Here is a 22,950-nt window from a genome sequence, read left to right as displayed (position 1 = left end):
AGATCGTAGGCCTAGTGTTTGGTCTCACTTTAATTAGGGGAGCTGGTAAATTGTTGCTAACGAATCAAAGCTTAACAGGGTTTAATTTGCAGGACTCTTCAGTTATAGTAACACAGGTATTTTAACAAAGGCCCATTCTCTTGTTTACAAGAAGAGTTTTAGCCCCATTTCCAAACAGCAGGAGGTGAGTCAGGCTTACCTCTTGGAAAAGCTGAGGAGTAGTTCACCTCACTCAACAAACAGACCAGCAATAATCTGTTAAACAGTTACAAATACACAGTCAAGGTAGACCCAGACAAACATAGACTCAAGTAAATAAAATGGACCTAATAAAACCCATTTGGTTTCATATTTAATGTGTTACCTTGCCATTAGGAAGCCAGCAGCCATGACTGCTGCAGTCGCTGTGTCCTCACAGCTGCGAGCGCTGAGCTGGACTGTGCCTCACAGCTGCCCTGTCAGCCGTGGATCCAGAAAGCCCAACTTCCAGCTCCTCCAACCAAACACCCACGAGACTCAAAGTCGAGCATCCAAGCCACGCGGCTGTCTGTGTGTGTCTTTTCTATCTTCCTAATGAAAAGTTGGGCTGAAGCAAACTCTGCCTCACACAGGTGCAAACACTTGATGTGATTGGCCTGGCTGAGACGTTAGAATGATTGAATCTATGCCCCAGAGGGGATGTGGACAATAAGAACACATTTGATTTCAACTTCTGACCTGATTGTCTAAGTGCAGAGCTGTATTATAGTGGGGTTTTCTTTCTTTTATAATTTTATACACCTTGCACGCATTTTTTTAAAGGCCTTGTATTGACATCAGGAGCCACAGTAAAAAACGATGATCCCATATTGAAGATAAATGTAGCCTCTGTGATGTCCCCCAACCCGTCTTGAACCCTTAAGTTCAGTATTTCTCACGACCAGCTCTTGGTGTTTGGAAACTGAACGTGATCAGTGAGGGTTGGATCTGGCTGATTCACTGCTCACTCACGTGGTTGAGAAACCTGAAGGGTTGGTTTCTCATAAATCTTTAAATAATGTGATTATCTTTATGACATTTACATATAAAAACTGCTAGTCATGCTTCACGCTGAAGTAAGAAAACACAAATAAAGGGAGTAAAAGTTTTTCAGTGTCAGGTAATTTCAAATGCAGCGTTTCTGTCAGCTCAACAAACATCAGCAAACACAGTGAGACTGTGACACAGCGTGCTGCAGCTGAAGGCCCAGCTGTTGTATTTCACAGGGAGACAAAAGAAAGAGAGCTAACTTCACTCACAGATGGAGAAAGATAAGAAAGACAGGACAGGAGAGGAAGAAGAGATGTTATCATTAACCTCTGCTCAGTGGGATTTGATCAACTGCAAATGTAAAGCCTCGTGGTTTTCAATGAGATACCGATCTGTACATGTGACATCGTGTTTCTTCATGCTGTGAAACGTGCGGAAAAACAAACTGTCAGTGTAGAGGATGGAATAGTACAACTCATAAAACACCTGCTGACATCTTGTTAAATTCGGTTGTGTAAATCCACAAAGAGCAGTAAACCTCAGAGCAGCAGTAGCCCAGATCAGCTGATCACAGCCTGTACACAAAGAACATCTTATTTTTCTTTCATTTTCCTTCTTTAACTCATTTTCTACTTGGCTCAAAAGTCTATTGCAGTGTGGTTTCACAGTTGAAGAAAGGCCTTCTGTTTCATGCAGAGTGGGACTTTGTGGTTTTACATGACCTGGCTCATGAGTCTGCTCCTGTGTTTCGGATGCACTAGTTCAAGAAGGGTTGCCTTGATCCAATCATATCTGTACTGATGAAGAGGGAACAGATAAGTCTGTTTGACCTGGTTTGGGGACAGCAGGAGCATTTCTCCAGTGCCTTCAACACCATTCTTCCCTCGGTTCTGAAGGACAAGCTGGAGAACTCTGGAGTGGACCATCACCTCACTACCTGGATCCTGGACTACCTCACCGACCGACCACAGTATGTGAGGACTCAGGGCTGTGTGTCGGACAGGGTCGTCTGCAGTACGGGGGCCCCACAGGGAACGGTTCTGGCTCCGTTCCTCTTCACCATCTACACTGCAGACTTCTCCCACAATTCCACCCAGTGCTTCCTGCAGAAGTTCTCTGATGACTCTGCAATAGTCGGCCTCATCACTGATGGGGACGACAAGGAGTACAGAGGACTGACTCAAGACTTTGTGGACTGGTGCCAGCAGAACTACCTCCAGATCAATGCCAGTAAAACCAAGGAGCTGGTGGTAGACTTCCGCAGGCACAAGCATTCTCCACTGCAACCACTGAACATCCAGGGTATGGACATTGAGGCTGTGGACAGCTACAGGTACCTTGGTGTTCATCTGAACAATAGACTGGACTGGACTCATAACTCAGACGCCCTCTACAGGAAAGGCAGAGCAGGCTGTACCTGCTGCGGAGACTCAGGTCGTTTGGAGTGGAGGGCCCACTCCTGAAGACCTTCTATGACTCTGTTGTGGCTTCTGCTATCTTTTATGGTGTGGTCTGCTGGGGCGGCAGCATCTCTGCTGGGGACAGGAAGAGACTGAACAGGGTGATCCGAAGGGCCAGCTCTGTTCTAGGATGCCCTCTGGACCCAGTGGAGGTGGTGAGTGACAGGAGAACGGCGGCTAAGCTGTCATCCCTGATGGACAACATCTCCCACCCCATGCAGCAGACTGTGACAGCACTGAGCAGCTCCTTCAGTGGGAGACTGCGGCACCCACGGTGTGGGACGGAGAGATTTCGCAGGTCTTTCCTCCCCACTGCTGTCAGACTCCATAATAAAGACTTTAACTGATCAAGCACACACATCCATACATATGCAATAATACTAAGTGCAATAATCCTTTCTGTCATCGTTGTATTTTTACTCAGTTGTATATAGCATTCGTATTCTATTTTTATCTTATTGTATATTTTTATTCTATTTTATTCTACTGTATATAGTATATTATTTTATTCTATTCTGTACAGCTGTGTACTGTATTTATTCTTATTGTATTCTAATTTTTGCGTCATAACTTTTGCACTGTCCACTTCCTGCTGTGACAAAACAAATTTCCCACGTGTGGGACTAATAAAGGTTATCTTATCTTATCTTATCATTTCCACCATCACGTCCTTCACTGGACAAATCCCCCTCGTCATTTCTGACCAAAAGATCAAAATAAGGAATTCTCAGACCAAATTCATAGCTTTTGGGCTTTGGGGATTGATATTTCTTCTGTGGTGGAGGCTGGAGTAGAACAGTCTCCTTTGGCCATTTGGTGGCAACATTAGATCATGGCTGCAGTTAGAACAAAACAGTCAAGCTAAACAACTTTATTGATCTACAGTCCAAAACCAACATGAAAGAAGTGAACAGTAGTGAATGGAAGTGGACAAAGTTTCCATAATCAGTTTTTCCTAAGTTCATTGTTAATTTGTTTGCTTTATAGCAGCTATAATCCTCTATAGCAAGAGATGAAAAATAATATTTATGGATGCTGTGGCCTTCAAGAGCAATCATGAGGGGAAATGTGTATAAAAGTCTTGCCATTCTCTTCTCTCTGCATTTAAAAGCTTCTCTGACACTGAGACACACCCACACACTGGTGGGAGGAGCCTCTTGTACCACTGAGGTTCAGATGTCATCAGCTTAATAAAATACTGTTTCAGTTGTTGGCTGAGATGTGGAAACCTTTGAAACAACCCATTGTAGACTACTGGCGTCAGTGCACCAAGCCATAAGAGCCCCACTGCTTTTTTTTTTTGATGTTCCAGGTAGATCTCACATTCTGGAGAAACCTGCTGCTCTCTGCAAAACAGAGCACCAACATACAATTCAATTTCTGCTCACCGGTTCCTTCAAACACATGTTTTAGGCGATTGCTCTTGCAGAGCACGTACCTGTCACCTAGTGGACGTTCATTGTGCCAGTGCACTGCTGCATTTTTCTAGTCTGTTGCACATTTCCTTTATGCTGTGATGCGTCACTGCTGTGCTTCAACCTCTTTAAAGAAACTTATTTGAATAATGATGGACTTTGTGTTTTGTGCATTGCTATTGACTTTTGCAAACCTTGGAGGTTCAGCTTTTAACAAAACCCTCAAACACATCTTTACAGATGTTCTGCCACTCCCCCTACCATCAGCCCCACTGTCAGCCAGCACAGAATACTTGAAGTAGAACCATTTTACAGTTCTTCCACAATGATGCACTGGATTAAGGAGTAGCAATATTAAAATCTTATGACAGGCACTCGACTAAAGTTCCAAAACCATTTCAAGTTTGTATGCAAGCAACTACTGAAGGATGGAACGTCTGATTCACTCTCGGGGACTTTTAAATGGCAGCTCTAGTGAAAGTGAGGGCTAGAGTTGGCTCAAAGACGGGACACTTGATTTTGTGTCAAGCCTGCGATAATTGTGAAATACTGGGCTCAGTTGCATCTCTAGATGCAGTTCAAAATGTACATCACCCAAATATTTAGTGAGCTGCAGAGTCAGTGGCTTTTAATATTCGGGCATAGACTTGTTGCTTCTTGCTTGCAAACACATGAATGTCATTAGCTCTAAAGATCAACCTCAACCCAAATGTTCAGCTATTCTTTCAACCTGACAGAAGACGAGAGAAACTGCAGGAGAGCTTTCACACTTTATTTTAGATAAATACAGGAGATCCTTGTTGCACTGTAGAGCTGTGAAGGAGGAAGAAATTATGAGGAACAGGTTTTAACCATCAAGAAATGCCATGTTGTAATATCCAAAAACCAGTGACCCACCTGAGCCCTGCGAGTTTGGCTCGTCTCTTCCATCCATGTCAGTCTGAAGCTGACCGATGGAAATTTGGCCAAGGGTCAGAAGATGGATGCTTTACATGACCCCAGTGAGGTCCATGGTAATACCACCAGTAGTCGTTCCACGTAGGATTCATGTGGGAGTTGTAGTAGCCACTGTAAGGGTCGACATATCTCTGAGGATGGCGCGGCCTTGATGGGCGTTCCAGTCCATCTGGCTCCGGAAATGCAGAGACCCGACCAGGGCGGCCTTCGTCACGATGATGATGCTCACGATGATGATGCTCACGATGATGATGATGCTGCTGCTGCTCGTTGGGGTGCGGCCTTGTATGAGGCGGCACATAAACCTGCGGTCTTTGGTGACCCAAATCAGCTTCCTCAGGCCTGTGTCGATGTCCGCCGTGATGTTCCTGGCGGCGTGGAGAACCTCGTGAAAAGGGAACGGATAAGCTGAACTGGTAGCCCAGCTTGGAAGCGTCATGGCCATGGCGTCTGCCGGGATTATTAAAACTGTTGTCAATAATAAAGCCGCTTGGTCCGTACCGAGGAGGATTAGCACCATCACGAGACTGAGCAAAAGGAATCCTCAGGCTCAAGTCAAAGCTCCTGGGCTTGGCCACAAGGTGGTTTCTGTGTGCTTGAGGCTGGAGCGGATAAGTTTCCATGGGTCTGTGGGCGGGAATATTAGAGCGTGGCTGATACGAGCTCGGGGATTGGACTTGGACCTGATCGCGCACATTAGGGTTGATCTTTGGATCTGTCGGCCGCAGAGCCCTCATGTACTGGAAAGGACGAGGACTTCCATACACATCGTGTTCCCCTCTTCCACCCTGCCACGCTCTAGGCTGCACAGGACTTGTGGCTGAGAGAGAACATGGGTAAGAATACAGATTATCAGGTTGAAAACACATGTACATCTTCAGTTTCTCAGTATTGTTTGGATACAACTTCAGTCTTGAGTTTAAACCAGTGTCGTAGACCTTTGCATTCTTATACCTTTTTAACATCAGAGAAGAAATCGCTTAATTTGCTTGATCCACTCAGGCAAAGCATAATATTCATGCATTTTTATACCATCTACAGTTACAATTGTTCTTTTCCAAATTTAACAGGGAAGAACTTGACCTTTTAAAGTGATTACTGGAGTAAAAAGGTAATAAAACACCAGTGAAACAGCCAAGCTTACGATGACTGATTACAATGCGTCGTAAATGCAACCTGTAGAGTTTCCACCTCACTGAATGAAAGTCTGCTGTCACGTTAAAGCAGTGGAGCTCCAAGTGTGCAGCTGTCACATTAGAAATACAGAGCAAGGACGGCAGTGCAATTAACACATCAGTAGATTCGTTTTACTGCAATCTGTTTAAATACCTTTGACTGAATTAAGCCTGCTGATTTGGACATGAGGCATCACAACTTTACCCCAATATCTTTAAAGTCCTGAAAAAGTACACTGAGAGACGTTTAGTGACCAACAGCTTTATCATCTGAAGTGGGGAGTGAAAGAAAAGACTGCCTGGATAACATACTACACAACTTGCACCAGTGTAAATAATAAAAGGACACTCTTAAACCTCTCCTTTCACAGACTTCAATTATTGATGTGCTCTCGATCATATTACAACTTTTACCAAGGCTACTGCATCTCTCGTGTACCTCGTGTGGAACTAACAGTGTCAAAAGGTGAAATGAACTATTTCCTGAAACATTGTACAGCTTAAGCTGCTGCACATACTGATCTCACGCATGGAGGTAAAGCACAAGCAACTAGGGCTAATCTTTTAGGATAGTAAGTTACTGGCTTCATTTGTGGAAGAAGTGCTGTTAGTTATTTCACAGTCACCTGGCATTTGTGCTGTTCACAGAACCACAAGTCCATCGCTGGACCCCCGGTACACAGCTGTAATAACCCCCGCTGACTTCTTTTACTGAGGTTATATTTATCAGTGTTTTATTTCCTGATGTTCTTATGTGTCCTACGTGTTTCAGTCGCCAATTCTGAATTATAACTAACATTAAAAACATTTTTGAGGAGAGAGAGCAAATAAATCTGTTTAACATCTGATCTTTGGGTTTTTGTTCAGTAATCAGCGTGACCTGTGTATAAACGCATAAAAGAGATAACGTTGGTGTTTCCGTCATGTAGTAACTGCTGGCTTTAACTGTACAAAGGTTGTTCGACACTATGAAACACATACAGACTTCATGATGTTCGGCTAATATTTTTATTGTGAATATTAATCATGAGGGTAAACGGCCCTGTACACCACGGAGCGAGGTCAGCATATCCACGATATCCTCAGCTCCATGAGTTAACACAGAGTTTCCCAGCTGACTATCTAACTGCCAACTATTCCAGAGACGTGAAAATATACAGCATAAAGAAAAGTGTAAGAGACTCAGCAGCAGATTAGAATAACAGTTATACATTTAATAAATCACCAAATGAATCCAAGAAACGAGCAAACCTGTTCCGACAATTTGAGTTTGTAACTTTAACCTCAGCCAAACCGATTTGCTCAGTGCAAACCTGTGCAAAATAAAAATGTTGAACTCCAAAGTAACATTTTATTGAAAGCTACTGAGGTCACAGTGATCTTGAAATACATGTAAATGTCCTTTGCAGTACATTAGGCAGGTCAGTTCCTTATCAATGAGGCCACGTATTGCTGAACAAAGATTAGTTTTTAATCAGAAGTGAATAAAATGATGGATCACATCAGTGCGCGTGCTGCCTGACATGTCTGCCGTTGCTGCTGAGCAGTTTGGGGTACGCCGTCCCGAGTGAGCGCCCGTGTCTGATCACCACCAGCTCCATCTGACACTGGTCAATGTTGACCACAACTGTGGTGCTTCTCTCCGTGTTCATGAGGAAGACGATGGTGAAGACGGCCATCTCAAACTCGGGGCTGGTGCCGATGAAGGCACTGCCAACGGGCTTCACCACACCGTGCCAGCTGAACTGGAGGTTGAGAACGTGGTCATCTTGATCAGGCTGTGACAAAAGCATGAACATTAATGGTTATGTTACCAGCGAACGAAATGAGAAAGTCTGACTGGGTACCCTCCCGGGTACCCAGTCAGACTTTCTCCCTAAATCTCCAACATAAGTCTGTAGAATAATGAATAAAGTATTTTCTAAAGGGATGCTGCAGACTGTGGGTGCAGGCATGACTTCACTGGAGTCTTCACGTCAGACAGCAAGTTATCATTTCATAAATCATTGGCACGGGTTCAGCATGCTCACCTCCTGGAAAGGCTGAGGAGTAGTTCACATCACTCAAAACATAAAGCAGTAAAAACCTGTCAAACAGCACAAATACAGTAAAGATAAAACCAGACAAAGGTCCACATTTGAGTACAGGAAGTGTAGATCATGAAAGCACATTTAAATGTGGTACCTTGCAATGAGGAACCGAGCAGCCATGACTGCTGCAGCTGCACTCGCTGTGTCGTCAAACCCTCCAACCGGACTGTGCATGCAGTCGTGCCCTGTCAGCTACTCCAGCCAAACACCAGTGTGCTTCTGAGTCAAGTGTTCAGGACATGCTGCTGTCTTTATAGGTCCTTCCTACTGCAGGTGTTTCCAATTAGCCTGTTTTAATGAGAAGTTGAACTGAGGTACCCAACAGGTCAACCTCCCTCCCCCATACAAGTGTGAGGGAGACACACACAGGCAGCCTCACGCAGGTGTGACCACTAGATGTGATTGCTCCAGCAGAGAGCACTTGCCTGTCTTCTGCAGAGGATATGATGCATTACAGCAGAGGGTTTTCTGCTCAGCTGCTCTCTCCTTTTACTTATACATGTTCATTTTGTTCGTCGCTCAAACATAAACTGTTGCTCCAGGGCCTCGCAGGTTTAATCCAGAGAAGACCAAAAAATTCTGTCTAGATTCTGACTTTATGACCCTGATGAAGACCACAAGCCGAAGCACGTTGGTCACCCAATACAGCAGATCCCTAATACTTTAAATGTCACCGAAGTCATCAGATCTTTGTCTTCTCCTCACCCGTGTTGCTAAATTCAGACTTTACAAAGGAAAAGTGAAATAAAAATTTCTGTCATAAACTTATTTTATTTATTTATGATGCACTGTATTTCAAATGTCCTAAGTATATATTTAGGAGTTGAGTTTTTATCCATTAAAATCATAAAAAAACTGCAGTAAACTTTCTGAATTGATAATGTTAACTGCTTTAAGAAGCCATGCATCTGATCGCACAGCTATGACTGTGACTTTGCATGCATGCACAGTACTCCAACAGTCTGTTTGGTACTCCAGTCACAACAAAGCAAGCTGGCTGTCGGAGCCATAAAGATTGAACCTCGGCTGTGCAGTCACCGTTGCAGCTTAATAATGATGGATCTGCACAAGGTGTCGACTTGTTTATTTTGACTTATTCATTTCCTCGCCGGTTTATTTCCTCCCAAGGCCCACAGCAGCAGCAGCAGCAGCAGTGACTTTTTGCTTGATGAACTGGTTTGAATTTAACAAACACAGCATTATCTACTTCCTGTAGCTGCAGGTGAAACCTAAATCCAGTCCCCCATAATAATAATACTGACAAACATACCGGGACCCATCAGTGCCTCGCTGTAACTCCCTTCACCAATCACATTTTCTTATATAAATCTGCTGTAAAAATGAAAGCAGTCAAGATATGAAACCACTTTCAGAATAAAGGAGAACTACATTAAAAACTTAACATTTTTATTTACCAATTACAATTTATGAGACACACAGTGATATTATTAATGTGCTTCAGACTTCTGTTTTCTGGATGGATTTCTGTCTCTCCAGCTCAGGTTGGAGTCTTCCACAGTGCAAATGCATATTTTAAATTAAATTTAGCTTTGCAGGCTCAGTGTTAAAGTTAAAAGGAAAAGATGACTCTATTTATTACTTCTAGTCAGTAAATATCATTCAGTAATATTTACGCTGTGAGACATCGGCTGAAGTTGAACGAGGATCGGGCTGCACTTTTGTGTAATACTAATTCATACCACAAGATGGCACAGCAAGTCAATGTAGCACTTCCATCCATCCGTTTATAGACGTAGGTCACAGAGTGAGGGGGTTGGACAGGAGAGGGCCTCTCCCAGCTGTAGAATCACTGTTTAAGCACGGACACATGCAAACACAGGTTAGACAAAATACGGCATGTCCTATTACGCTAAGCCTTTCTGGTGAACGTTGCACTCTGGTGTCTGAAGGTTCTCAGTCATCCAGGGCATGGTAGTCTAAGGAAGACGAGAAGCTTCTTTAGTTCTAAGAGTCAAATGGTACTGGGACTCTCCACCATTTGACTCTTAGAACTAAAGAAGCTTCTCGGAGGTGAAACATCTTCAACAAGTCAAAGAAGTCCAGACGCTTTTCTTTCCAAGCTCCTTAGACCCCTGGTGGTCAAACATCTTTATAGCAGGTAACTACAGAAGTCCCATAAAACATTTCTAAAATGATAAGTAAGGGGGCTCAAAGTAGATATGTTAAGTCATTATTTGCGAATCAAACGTTTAAAACTCTAAATGATGAAGTCAGATGTTCAAAAGGAAAATGTGTGTTGCTGTGCAGCTCAGTCTAAACCTTTTGACCATCAGCCGTAGCGTTGTTTACTGCCGGCCTGCTGTCGTTTGTTTGGCCTTTGCTCTTCGTCTATGTATTCCCCTCTCGTTCTCCTCTGGATTGATTCCTTTGTGCTCCGTGTCATCCCGCGGGGGATAAATGATATTGTTTGCCCCTCCGACAGCCAATCAATACCTCATTTTGTTTCATTTTCAGATGCTGCGTGTGCAAACGTGCACCTCTGTTTATGTTTGCTTATGTATTTGCCAGAAAGCTCTCATTGAGTCGGTGGCTAATTGCTCTGCTGATTAGGACTTCATCCTCATACCGGCTGTGTTGATTTAAACAATCCAATATGCGTGTGCTTGTATGGGCGTCTTGAGCGCCCGTGCCTTTTTTTCTGTGGGAACAGTTGGCACAAGCCGCAGCACAGCACAGTGAGCAGGGCTGAGCGGGTGTTACGCTGGAATAATGATGACAAAGAGCCACCTGTCAGAGCCGGGGCTCTTTCAAAATGTCATTTCACACTGAATGGGTAATCAGGTCGGCGGCGTGTGAATTGGAAGGCTGCGGAATTACAGGCTTCTCAAACTTTTTAATGTCAAGTATACTCTCAGAGAGGCAAGGCGGGCACGCGTGGGGGAAATAATATGGTGTGGGACACCTGTCTGAGGGAGGGGGACTTTAGAGTTATTAGATTTAGTGAGGCACAGAGGTGTGTGTGTGTGTGTTGGTGAATAATGAGGTGGAAACAACCGAGAAAAAATGGTTCTATTCTTTGTGGATAAATCATAGGGCTGCTATCAGGTGGCTGAAGCGGTGCTATCTATCTGGAGCTAATTGTGCATGAATTATGAGTGAATTCCAAGTGGTTTCAAGTGAACGATGCAGCCCAAATGCCAACCAATCAACCATAGTTGGGCTCAATAAAAAATCACTTTGAAAGTGATGTTGTTTGCTTTCTCCCCGAGCTTTTTATCAATCTGTCATTATTAGTAAGAGGCTCCTGGAGCAGGAGTTGGTAACCTTTACTTAACGAGAGCCATTACCGAGCAACATTCGACCACAAACATCTGAATGGAGCTGCAAAACATTTGAGCTTTCTAATAAGGTGACACAGTAAACAGAAAGTTTCTGTGTGTAAATAAGGTTTTATATATCAGACAATAATTAAAGTAATCTGGTCCTCAGCAGTGTTGGTCAAGTTACTTGAAAAAAGTAATCAGTAACTAATTACTGATTACTTCCCCAAAAAAGTAATCCCGTTACTTTACTGATTATTTATTTTCAAAAGTAATTAATTACTTAGTTACTTAGTTACTTTTTAAAAACACGATTTACAACCTGAAAATTATCTGCAACATTCTCTGACTGGAAGAAATTAGTTTAACATTTAAACCTATTTTCTGCACATTCCAGCACATAAAATAAATTTTTTTTGTGTTTACACTCAGTCTTTCAAATAGATGCAAGTAAAACACAGCAGAAAATAAATAAAGTCAAAGACTCAGCGGTCCTGTTGCTCTATTTTCACCTGTTTAGCAGGAGTGGGGCAGGCGTGCCGCGGTCAGTGGAAGAATCCGCGAGTTTCTCTGTGTTTCCCATTACGTCGTAGCTACTCGGTGCTTGCTCGCAAGTTTAGGGGTTTTTTTTCGCTGTAAAAAGAAGTTTTCTTCCCACGCACAGCGGACACTAATGTTTGTGTCACTTTTTATGGAATCAAACTCAAAGTAAGGTCAGTACTTCCACGCTTTAAACGCTGCACGCTCATACTCTCTCTGCACTCGATATATGATCCACTGTTGATCTGCACACAGCTGTTGTCACGAACGTCGCACTCGCTTACGTCACTGTCATGAGACATTCTCTCTTTTTTTTTTTTTTCTGCCTGTCCCATTTGGTTCTTTAGCCATCAGAATTGTTGTCTGAAGACCAACAAGGATACCCAATGGATTTACTTTGCCAAATGGATCATCGTGGCATTGCCGTATTGGTCCATTTGGTCGATCTTTGTTTTTATTATTTATTATATTTTATTTTCAGATGTTACAGACGGGACAGACATGAGTGAGGGATAGGAAAGGGAGAAAGAAAGAGGAAGGAAAGGAAAAACAGAAGGGGGGAGGGACAGTGAGAAAGGGGGGGAGAAAAAAAATAAAAATCTCCTGGATCACCTGTTGAGAGAAGAATAGAAAACAAGCAAAAAAGACAAAAAAACAAACAAAGCAACATACTAAACACAACACCATCGCATTAATCTAGCTAAGTGTAAACAGCAGTAAATATTCAATGTTGTTGTGCAGCACGCAGGACAGATGTGCTTCGAGGTAGCAGCCAAGAAAGGTGTAATTTGGGTCTACGAGCAGTGAACACCCGTGTGCATACCTGTGTGGCTCAGCGCGCTTGTATTCCAAAGGTTTCTCCATGTAATGATCTGCTAGGGAGTGTGGGGGGGGGGGGGGGGGGGCATAGCCCCGTCCTCCAGGGTGTGAAGCAGGTATGGAGGAGATCAAAACTCCAGACATCCAGAGGCCCCCAGAACACAAGAGACCAAGGAAGACCAACAGAGGGGCAGCCGCGCCACTGTCCCAGAAAGAGCTGAGGAGAGTCCCAGATGAGGGCTCACTCAGCAGAAGCCAGGGGGAGTTGCAATGACGCGCCCGTGAGCTCCGCCGGCCGCCAGCTGTGCCTGAGTGACCGAGCCCCAGGCCGAGAGGCCGGGGGCACCCCACCTCCGAAGTGGCCCGAGCGAGCCCCAGGCTCCAGGCCCCGATAAGCGGCCGCCAAGGAGTGAGCCGGTGTGTACCTGGACGCCCATCCCCAGACACAAAGAACCACCAACACACCGACACCTGAGGGAGTCCGCCACTGGCAGGGGAAGTGGTGGTGGGTGGAGATAGGCCTCCAAACCTTGGAGGGCCTGAGGTGTCCCCACAGAGGTGGCGTCTGATACCCAACCTGACATATAGACACAGACATACAGGCACACACAGATACAAACATCCATTCCCACCCTCATGCTCTCATATGCACTTACTCCACACTCAACCAACGTGGAGACAGACATAAAGAGACGCTGTACACACGATCACACTCCCCAAGCGTACTCTACAAACCGGGTCTAGGTACCCTTGCCCCTGGAGGGGGGAACTGCACCCAGACCCAGGTGGTGTTACCCTTTTCCCTGCGGTGGGGGGAGGCAGACCGCCCCGACTCCGTAGCAGCAGGGAGGCCCCACACTCCAGACCGCAGTCGGACGGCCAACTCCTCCTAGCCCTCCCGCTCCAGCAGGTCGCAGAGAACGGGGGTGAGAGAAGACTCCAAACCTCCCTCCACCCGCTCATTGTAGTGTTGATGCATGTGTGTTCTAAGGTGCAATTAAAACCCAGGAGGGCATGGAGCTACCTGCCAAGGAGCAGCAGGTAAGCGCATAGTCCCTAATGATAGCCCTCAATGTCTACGTGTATTTAAAATTGAGAGGTGGGCAACGACGCCAGGGGTGAGGTGTACACCCTGATGGTAATTTGGACTCCGTGATTGTGCCCACCCCCGAGATCCTATATGTATGTGTAATGAGAGTGTGAATAATGTGAATGTCTAAGTTGTGGGATAAAATTGAGGCAGAGGCAGCCAGAAGGGGACAGAGGGGGGGTAGCCTCCTCTGCACCCTGGTGACATACCCCTACTCCAAGGCCCTGCATGTGTGGGTGGTTGTGGTGGAGTGGGAAGAGGGAGGCAGCTGGAGATGGGGAGGGAAGGAAGGGAGGGGCAGTTGACCTTAACTCCCACCATGCTGTCAGAGAAAAGCTGATGTTGATACTTTTAAAGCATTCATGTCTTTTGATGTTTGAGCTAATAAATGGTAGGTCTGAAATCTCTAGATCCTTGCATAGTGCCTGTTCAACATCTAGCCAGGGCTCAACTAAGAAGGTATGATTTAACCATTCTGAGATGAACTGAAGCCTGTTGGCTAAGAAGTATTGGTGAAAATTAGGCAGATCTAATCCTCCTCTATCCTTGGTTCTTTGTAGCGTTTTTAAGCTGATACGCGGGGGTTCATCTTTCCAAAGGAATTTGGAAATATATGAATCCAGAGATCTGAACCAAGCTTGTGATGGTTTGTTAGGGATCATCAAAAATAAGTAATTTATTTTTGACAAGATCATCATTTTTATAGTGGCGACCCTTCCCATGAGTGATATGGGTAAAGATCTCCATCTAGTCAGATTGCCTTCTACTTTCTTTAGAAGTGGGATGTGGTTTAATTTAGTTAAGTCTGAAAGCTTAGGAGAGACATTAATACCTAAATATTTAATATTTCCGGATTGCAGTGGGGCAGAGGAAGAATTATGGAAGGAGCAGTTAATGGGGAGAACTGTAGATTTTGGCCAGTTAATTGAATAATCTGAAACTCTTGAAAACCAGTTTATTAAAATAATTACCTCAGAGAGGTTGGTTTGTGTGTTTTGCAGAAAAAGCAACACATCATCCGCATAGAGACTGATTTTATGTTCTGTGTTCTTACATTTTATGCCCTTAACTGTTGTAGCTTGTCTAAATGCTGCTGCTAGAGGTTCGATAAAAATTGCAAACAGTGAAGGGGAGAGTGGGCATCCCTGTCTGGTGCCCCTCAGGAGACAGAAGCTGGAGGATGTCTGGTCATTTGTTCTGATACGAGCTGTTGGGGAATTGTATAATATTCTTATCCAGTTTATGAAAGAGTTTCCAAAACCAAATTTGTGTAAAGTTGCGAATAAAAATTTCCAGTTAACTTTGTCAAATGCTTTTTCTGCATCTAGAGATAATATTATGGTTTCGATGTTTTTATCGTATGAGTAGTCTATTAAATTAAGTAATCTACGAGTGTTTGTTGAGGAGTGCCGACCTTTTATGAAACCAGTTTGGTCAGGATGAATTAAGAGGGGGGTTATTTTCTCTAATCTCTTTGAGAGAGCTTAGCAGATTATTTTAAGGTCTACATTTAAAAGAGAAATTGGACGATAGCTTGAGGGAAATAAAGGGTCTTTGCCTGGTTTTAGCAGGAGACTAATGTTGGCAGAATTCATATTTGGTGGTAGTCTGCCCTTTTCCTCGATTTCCTTCAACATTCTGTGGAATACTGGTGCCAGAATTGTCCAGAATTCTTTGTAGAATTCTGCAGGGAAGCCGTCTGGACCTGGAGCCTTATTATTGGGCATACTTATCAGGGCTTCCTGGAGTTCACTTGGCGTCAGTGGCGAATCCAGTTCCATTGCTTGACTGTCTAGTAATTTTGGAAGAGTTACGTTGTCAAGAGACATTCTCGCAAAAAGAATCACGGTTTTAGTAACGCAGTAACGCAGCGTTCCTACGGGAAAGTAACGGTTATCTAATTACCGTTTTTGCAATAGTAATCCCTTACTTTACTCGTTACCTGAAAAAAGTGATCAGATTACAGTAACGCATGCCCATCTCTGGTCCTCAGCAGGTCTTAAAATGAAGTAAATGCAATCTCAGAGTAATTTTCTCATCCAAATAATTTAAGAAAATGGAGAAGCAGCCTAAAAGTCCAGTCTTTCTGCTTCAATAAGAATTAAGAGCAAGAATAGCAGCCGATGCTGCGATCACATACATTTGATTAACTGGTCACCAGCAAGTGTGAGCGCCTCTGTAGAAGCAGGTCTGCATGTCTGGAGCTTCCAGGTGTGTGTGAACACAACGCCAGCGAGGAAAGGCATCAGCAATGAACTTTAAGCTCCATCTCAGACTCTACAAGCCCCAGTTTGCATGTTAAAGGTGAAAGTGCATGACAGCACACTTAGAACAGACTGAATGTGTGTTTGTTTAAAAGGGTTATCAGGAGAAAAGACTCTCTAAAAAACAAACATGGCAGCACAGCGTAGGTTTGCAAAGCTGCATCTGAACAAAGCTCCACACTCCTGGAACAGACGAGACCACAGTGGAGATGTTCGTCCATCACGCACAGCAGCACGTCTGGAGGAAACAAACACCTCATACAGCCATCAACACGGTGGAGGAGGGACGATGATCTGAGTGGACCATGAGCTTCTCTGTAGAGTCAGTGTGAGGCCGTGTGTCCCACAGCTGAAGCTCAGACCAAACCGGGTCAAGTGCTGTTTTAAGACCTGGTGTGGGATAGTTATGGTTAATTATTTATTATGTCCTTATTGGCAAAATCTTAGAAATGTCTCAATAAACGAAACAATCCTATTAGCCTTTACTGTCATGGTCCTGGATTTCAGACCCAGAGGTTTTGGTTTGTGGAGTGAATTCTTGTTCTATTTGGTTAATATTTACCCGTCAGTCATAAAAGGCTGACGGGGCATTACTGCCACCCTGCCAGGCACACGGTGGACACCTGAGGCTGTGAATGCGATAACGCAAGAAGGAGTCACCCAGGATTTTCAAACTGATACCACAGGTCCATCTACTGCTACTTCCACTTAAATAATGGCATCCGTGTAGTATTGATACTCAATATGCAAAATTAGTTACATCAAATTGTTGTATTATTTGTGTGTGTATCACTAATCTCAGTGCTGGAGGTGACTGAGCTATTTTTTCTATAAGATAACTACAAAATAAACAAATCAAAGCTATTTCGATCAAATTTGCTTCTATGTTATAGTATATTACAAATGGAAGTAGAATAAATTACGCTGCTATTCTGTATTTTTAATTTATGCTTTGTTGTGTTATTCTAAATAACAATAATACACACAGCCTTCCAGCACTCTCCTGTCCGCTCTCCAGATCTCCTGTCCAGGAAACAAAGCAGTAACGCCTTAGAACCGCTGTGGGATCTTTTCACTCTCACCTTGGCCACTCCCACCGTCCTGTAGTTCCTCTCTTATCTTCACTCAGTCTAATTATTGCTGCTTTCAATCAAAATGTTGAAACTGCAGTGGGTTTCCTGCTTCTGCCTTCTGAGTCCAACTATATGGGTCGCACATGGGCAAATGCAAGTCAGACCCTGAAAACATGTCTATGTGGGCCCCATATTATGTTAAGTTAATATGGGCACATATTTTACGTGGGCTCAAAATTGTTTAGTATGGGACCCACTTGGGTTTCTCACATGAAAGCCATATGGGCAAAACCAAGTGGAAACATATAGTAGGTCCTGGCTGGGTCAAACATGGGAAACACTTCACTTGGTCCAAAATGGGAAACACACGTAGGACCCACTTGGGTTTTTCACCTGGGTTAGACATGGGCAAACACAGTCATTTAAAGAAAAGCATTTGCTGTGTGCCCCAGGTGGGGCAAAGTGAGGTAATCAGTATATATTTTTGGTACTGATGACATACAGTGGGGCAAAAAAGTATTTAGTCAGCCACCGATTGTGCAAGTTCCCCCACCTAAAATGATGACAGAGGTCAGTAATTTGCACCAGAGGTACACTTCAACTGTGAGAGACAGAATGTGAAAAAAAATCCATGAATCCACATGGTAGGATTTGTAAAGAATTTATTGGTAAATCAGGGTGGAAAATAAGTATTTGGTCAATAACAAAAATACAACTCAATACTTTGTAACATAACCTTTGTTGGCAATAACAGAGGTCAAACGTTTACTATAGGTCTTTACCAGGTTTGCACACACAGTAGCTGGTATTTTGGCCCATTCCTCCATGCAGATCTTCTCGAGAGCAGTGATGTTTTGGGGCTGTCGCCGAGCAACACGGACTTTCAACTCCCGCCACAGATTTTCTATGGGGTTGAGGTCTGGAGACTGGCTAGGCCACTCCAGGACTTTCAAATGCTTCTTACGGAGCCACTCCTTTGTTGCCCGGGCGGTGTGTTTTGGATCATTGTCATGTTGGAAGACCCAGCCTCGTTTCATCTTCAAAGTTCTCACTGATGGAAGGAGGTTTTGGCTCAAAATCTCACGATACATGGCCCCATTCATTCTGTCCTTAACACGGATCAGTCGTCCTGTCCCCTTGGCAGAAAAACAGCCCCATAGCATGATGTTTCCACCCCCATGCTTCACAGTAGGTATGGTGTTCTTGGGATGCAACTCAGTATTCTTCTTCCTCCAAACACGACGAGTTGAGTTTATACCAAAAAGTTCTACTTTGGTTTCATCTGACCACATGACATTCTCCCAATCCTCTGCTGTATCATCCATGTGCTCTCTGGCAAACTTCAGACGGGCCTGGACATGCACTGGCTTCAGCAGCGGAACACGTCTGGCACTGCGGGATTTGATTCCCTGCCGTTGTAGTGTGTTACTGATGGTGACCTTTGTTACTTTGGTCCCAGCTCTCTGCAGGTCATTCACCAGGTCCCCCCGTGTGGTTCTGGGATCTTTGCTCACCGTTCTCATGATCATTTTGACCCCACGGGATGAGATCTTGCGTGGAGCCCCAGATGGAGGGAGATTATCAGTGGTCTTGTATGTCTTCCATTTTCTGATGATTGCTCCCACAGTTGATTTTTTCACACCAAGCTGCTTGCCTATTGTAGATTCACTCTTCCCAGTCTGGTGCAGGTCTACAATACTTTTCCTGGTGTCCTTCGAGAGCTCTTTGGTCTTGGCCATGGCGGAGTTTGGAGTCTGACTGTTTGAGGCTGTGGACAGGTGTCTTTTATACAGATGATGAGTTCAAACAGGTGCCATTCATACAGGTAACGAGTGGGGGACAGAAAAGCTTCTTACAGAAGACGTTACAGGTTTGTGAGAGCCAGAGATTTTCCTTGTTTGAGGTGACCAAATACTTATTTTCCACCCTGATTTACCAATAAATTCTTTACAAATCCTACCATGTGGATTCATGGATTTTTTTTTCACATTCTGTCTCTCACAGTTGAAGTGTACCTCTGGTGCAAATTACTGACCTCTGTCATCATTTTAAGTGGGGGAACTTGCACAATCGGTGGCTGACTAAATACTTTTTTGCCCCACTGTATATACATTGCGATTGTGCTCATTCGGAGTTGTTGCTTGGTCTACAGAGGGTCTTAAGCTTTGTTTGGCGCGATGTCCAGACAATCTATTGTGTAAGAGACTTAGAGCATAGAAGGCCGCACACGCTTACAAACACATAGAATCCATAAACCTGTCAGGCCAAAGGCCTGAAATTCATTTAGCTTATAACTGAAGTTGAGCTTGCCTAGCAACAAGTGATAGAAAAGAGGAACTGAATAGGAGTTTTGCTTGTAATGAAACTGTGTGACGTGTAAAGTACCGAAATAACACATGCAGCTCCACAGGTGTCTTATGTGTTGTTAATGCTAAAAGAGGAGAAACTTGTTGATATAATTCGTGCCATTAACAAAAGGGGCCACTGTATAAGCTAACTAGAGTTTATAGAGGAGCAAAATGAAATAAAAATGCTATATCAAGAACAGGTTATAACACAGGAAATGTGAGTTTTAAAATGAAGTTGGTGTTAACACACAGGAGTTGTTTCTAGGCAGCTTTTAGCTATGATGAAATTTACGCATGAGTAATTGCTTATATGCTTAAACCTAATTGATTAAAATGGTTGTTTTCTCTTTGATCTTTCAGTATAATAGGCGCTTCTAATGATTTGCTTGTGATCTATTGTGAAAGGTGACTTTTAGGTCAGAGTGGAGGCACTTGCAGCAGCGACAGTTTTGTGTACAGGATGTTGATGATCAGATAAGGGAGAAGATAATTAGGATCATGCTTTTGATTAAAGAGTCCCAAACGTGATAAGTTAGGGAGGCGTAGGAAAAGGTGTTTTGTTCCCTTTGGAGGTCTCGGCGACCACAGGGCTGGCAAGGATCCTGGAGTAGGGCTGAACGATATATCGCATTTGCGATAATATCGCGACATGATCAAGTGCAATTTTCTAACCGCAAAGGCTGCGATTATACGCTGCGATTATACTCCGTTTACGTGACATGCGCGAGTAAAACATGTGATATGATCAAACGAGATTGTCTAACCACAGAGGCTGCACTCTGGTCACGTGACACGGGGAGCAAAGTTTTGAAACAGTCTACCGAGAGTGAACTAGCAAGCAAAGCTGTAGCCTACACAATGGCCTCAGGTTCAACAGAACCAGAGCCTGCGGGGATGCTAGTACCAAAGAGGAATGGAACATCAGCCGTGTGGGAATATTTTGGGTTTAAAACAGATGATGTCGCACAGAGTCAGGTACTGTGTAAAACCTGTCTTGGTAGAGTTTCTACATCTCGCGGAAACACTACGAATTTGTACCAGCACCTTAAGACTCGGCACAAAACAGAGTATGGTAGATGTATGGCTAAAAAATCTAGTAGTGTGCAGAATAAACCTAGTAACGTTACTCGGCAAGGATCACTGACCGAACTGTTTGATGGTGTTACGCCATATGAACGCACTTCAAAACGGCACGTGGAAATCACCAAAGCAGTAACCCACTGCATCGCGAAAGACATGATGCCCGTCAATACGGTGACCAAGCCTGGGTTCAATAATTTGGTAACTACACTGGATAAGAGGTACAGAATGCCCTCCCGCACGTATTTCAGTCAGACTGCAATACCCGAGCTACATATGCAATGTAGGCGGAGGGTCGCAGCGGAGTTAAAGGCTGTTGAGTTTTTTGCGGCGACAACAGACATGTGGTCAAGCCGTACAGCAGAGCCCTATCAAAGTCTGACGGTGCATTACATTACCGAAGACCTCCACCTCGAAGCTCGCAGCCTACAAACGGCCTACTTCCCCGAAGACCACACAGGGGAAAACATTGCTGCTGGCCTGAGAGAGGGGCTTGCGTGTTGGGATCTCCCTGAAGACAACCTTGTCTGCATAACGACGGACAACGCGTCAAATATGGTGAAAGCAGCACAGCTGAACGAATGGACCAGGCTCCAGTGTTTCGGACACAGATTACATCTTGCTATTGGTAAGTTACTGCCGTGAGAGAGAGAGAGAGAGAGAGAGAGTGTGTGTGCGTGTGCATGCATGTATGTGCGAGCCTGTGTATCACTCTCTCCTACAAACACACCACACTATTATTTATCTTGTTCTTTACTGCTGTTAATTCTAGATATGTTATGTCAACCCCACCCTGATGTACCCACCTCTTCTTATGTATTTTCTTTTTTGTTTTTGTCTTATGGTCTTATGTTCTTGTATGTCATGATGTATGTAACAGTAGCTTTGGCAACACTGTTCCCATAGTCATGCTAATAAAGCAACTTTGAATTTGAGAGAGAGAGAGAGAAATGGTGAAACCTTGCATCATAACTGCAATTGTATGTCTAACACTAATTTTACTTTTTACTTTATTTTTTTTTCCCTCCAGAAAATGCAATCAAAGATGGTAGAGTATCAAGAGCAATTGGGCTGTGCAAGAAGTTGGTGGGGCACTTCTCGCACAGTTGGAAGAAAAAGGCAGCTCTCACTGAGGCACAGAAGGAGCTTAAGCTTCCTGAGCACTCTCTCATTACTGAGTGCCCTACAAGATGGGGGTCCAAAGAGAAAATGATTGCCAGAGTGCTGGAACAGATGAAAGCCATATCGCAGGTATTGACAGGTGACCGACATGCACGCTCCCTCATCCCAACCTGGCAGGATGCTGAAGTGTTGGAGTCCATTCATAAGGCACTGCATCCTCTCTCCGAATTTACTGATGCTCTTTCTGGAGAAGAGTATGTGAGCATCTCCTACCTCAAGCCAGTTCTCCATCTTCTGGCAACATCAGTCTTGGCTGAAGATGCTGCGGACACTGATCTGACTAGATCAATTAAAACCAAGGTCCTGGCATACCTCAACGACAAGTATAGTGACCTCAACACCCAGGAGCTTTTGGATGTTGCGTCGTTCATGGACCCTAGGTTCAAAACGCAATACATCAGCGCAGACAACCTTCCTGCCATTAAGGCCCGACTGAAGACAGAAATGGTGGAATCGGCTAGACGTACACATAATCAGGTAAATCCTTGAAAATTATATTTCCACAAACACATAATATTTAAAAATAAGCTAACTGCAAAACTAATGTCTCTCTTCCCATCTGGCAGGAGAAGAGGTCTCGCACTGAAACTGCTCAAAATTCTCCAAGTGCACAGGCCTCTGGGGGAAAGGCAAAGAAGACTATTGGTAGTCTTTTTAAAACCAGTGCGGCCTCTTCAGCTTTGCCTCTGCCACTTGAAGATGTCGTGGAGGCAGAGTTGAATAGTTACCTGTTGACCCCTGTCAGAGAGTTAATACCCTACAGCTTATGACAAAATTTGATCCGAAGTGATTGATGGCCCTAATCACGACCTTTTGACCTCCCGCCCCTCCCCCCCGGAAGCGTGTAATGAGCGTGACGAATCGCATCCGGAGAAGGGGGGTGGGAAACCCCCCGCGTGACTAATTATATCCTGAGAAAGGGGGGTGAACCCCGGAAGCGCGCCATCTGTTGCTAACCGTGTCGAATCGCATCCTGAGAAGGGGGGGGGGGGGGGGGGTGAACCCCGGAAGCGCGTCATCTGTTGTTGGGAAAAAAAAAGTTTTTAGAGGGAGGGGAAAACCTCCGGAAGCGCGCCATCTGTTGGAGGGGAATAAAAAAGCAGAGGCGGAGTCCGTCACAATTTCTAAGGCACAGACACAAGATGGATTTCCTTCTGCAGCGTTCCTG

At 44.3% G+C, this 22,950-nt stretch overlaps 2 protein-coding genes across 2 annotated transcripts in view; one reads left to right on the top strand and one right to left on the bottom strand.

The window, feature by feature from the left end:
- Positions 1 to 22,950, top strand: part of LOC146706796 (uncharacterized) — a 378,960-nt gene that overhangs the window by 205,513 nt on the left and 150,497 nt on the right. The gene's annotated exons all lie outside the window — the stretch shown is intronic.
- LOC146706800 (uncharacterized) lies at positions 4,636 to 8,441 on the bottom strand. The gene is made up of 4 exons (XM_085465289.1): positions 8,200 to 8,441; positions 8,046 to 8,101; positions 4,781 to 5,660; positions 4,636 to 4,696 (listed from the first exon to the last, which is right to left on the bottom strand). Exons 1-3 carry the CDS (start codon positions 8,277 to 8,279, stop codon positions 4,819 to 4,821), a joined length of 978 nt encoding a protein of 325 aa, XP_085321415.1. The 5' UTR covers positions 8,280 to 8,441; the 3' UTR covers positions 4,636 to 4,696; positions 4,781 to 4,818.

The sequence above is a fragment of the Copadichromis virginalis genome, linkage group LG7, assembly GCF_057382275.1.
Source record: "Copadichromis virginalis isolate Kocher_CV1m ecotype Utaka linkage group LG7, C_Virginalis_male_GT1.1, whole genome shotgun sequence".
Lineage (NCBI taxonomy): Eukaryota > Metazoa > Chordata > Actinopteri > Cichliformes > Cichlidae > Copadichromis > Copadichromis virginalis.
This window is presented reverse-complemented; position numbering and strand designations above follow the sequence as displayed.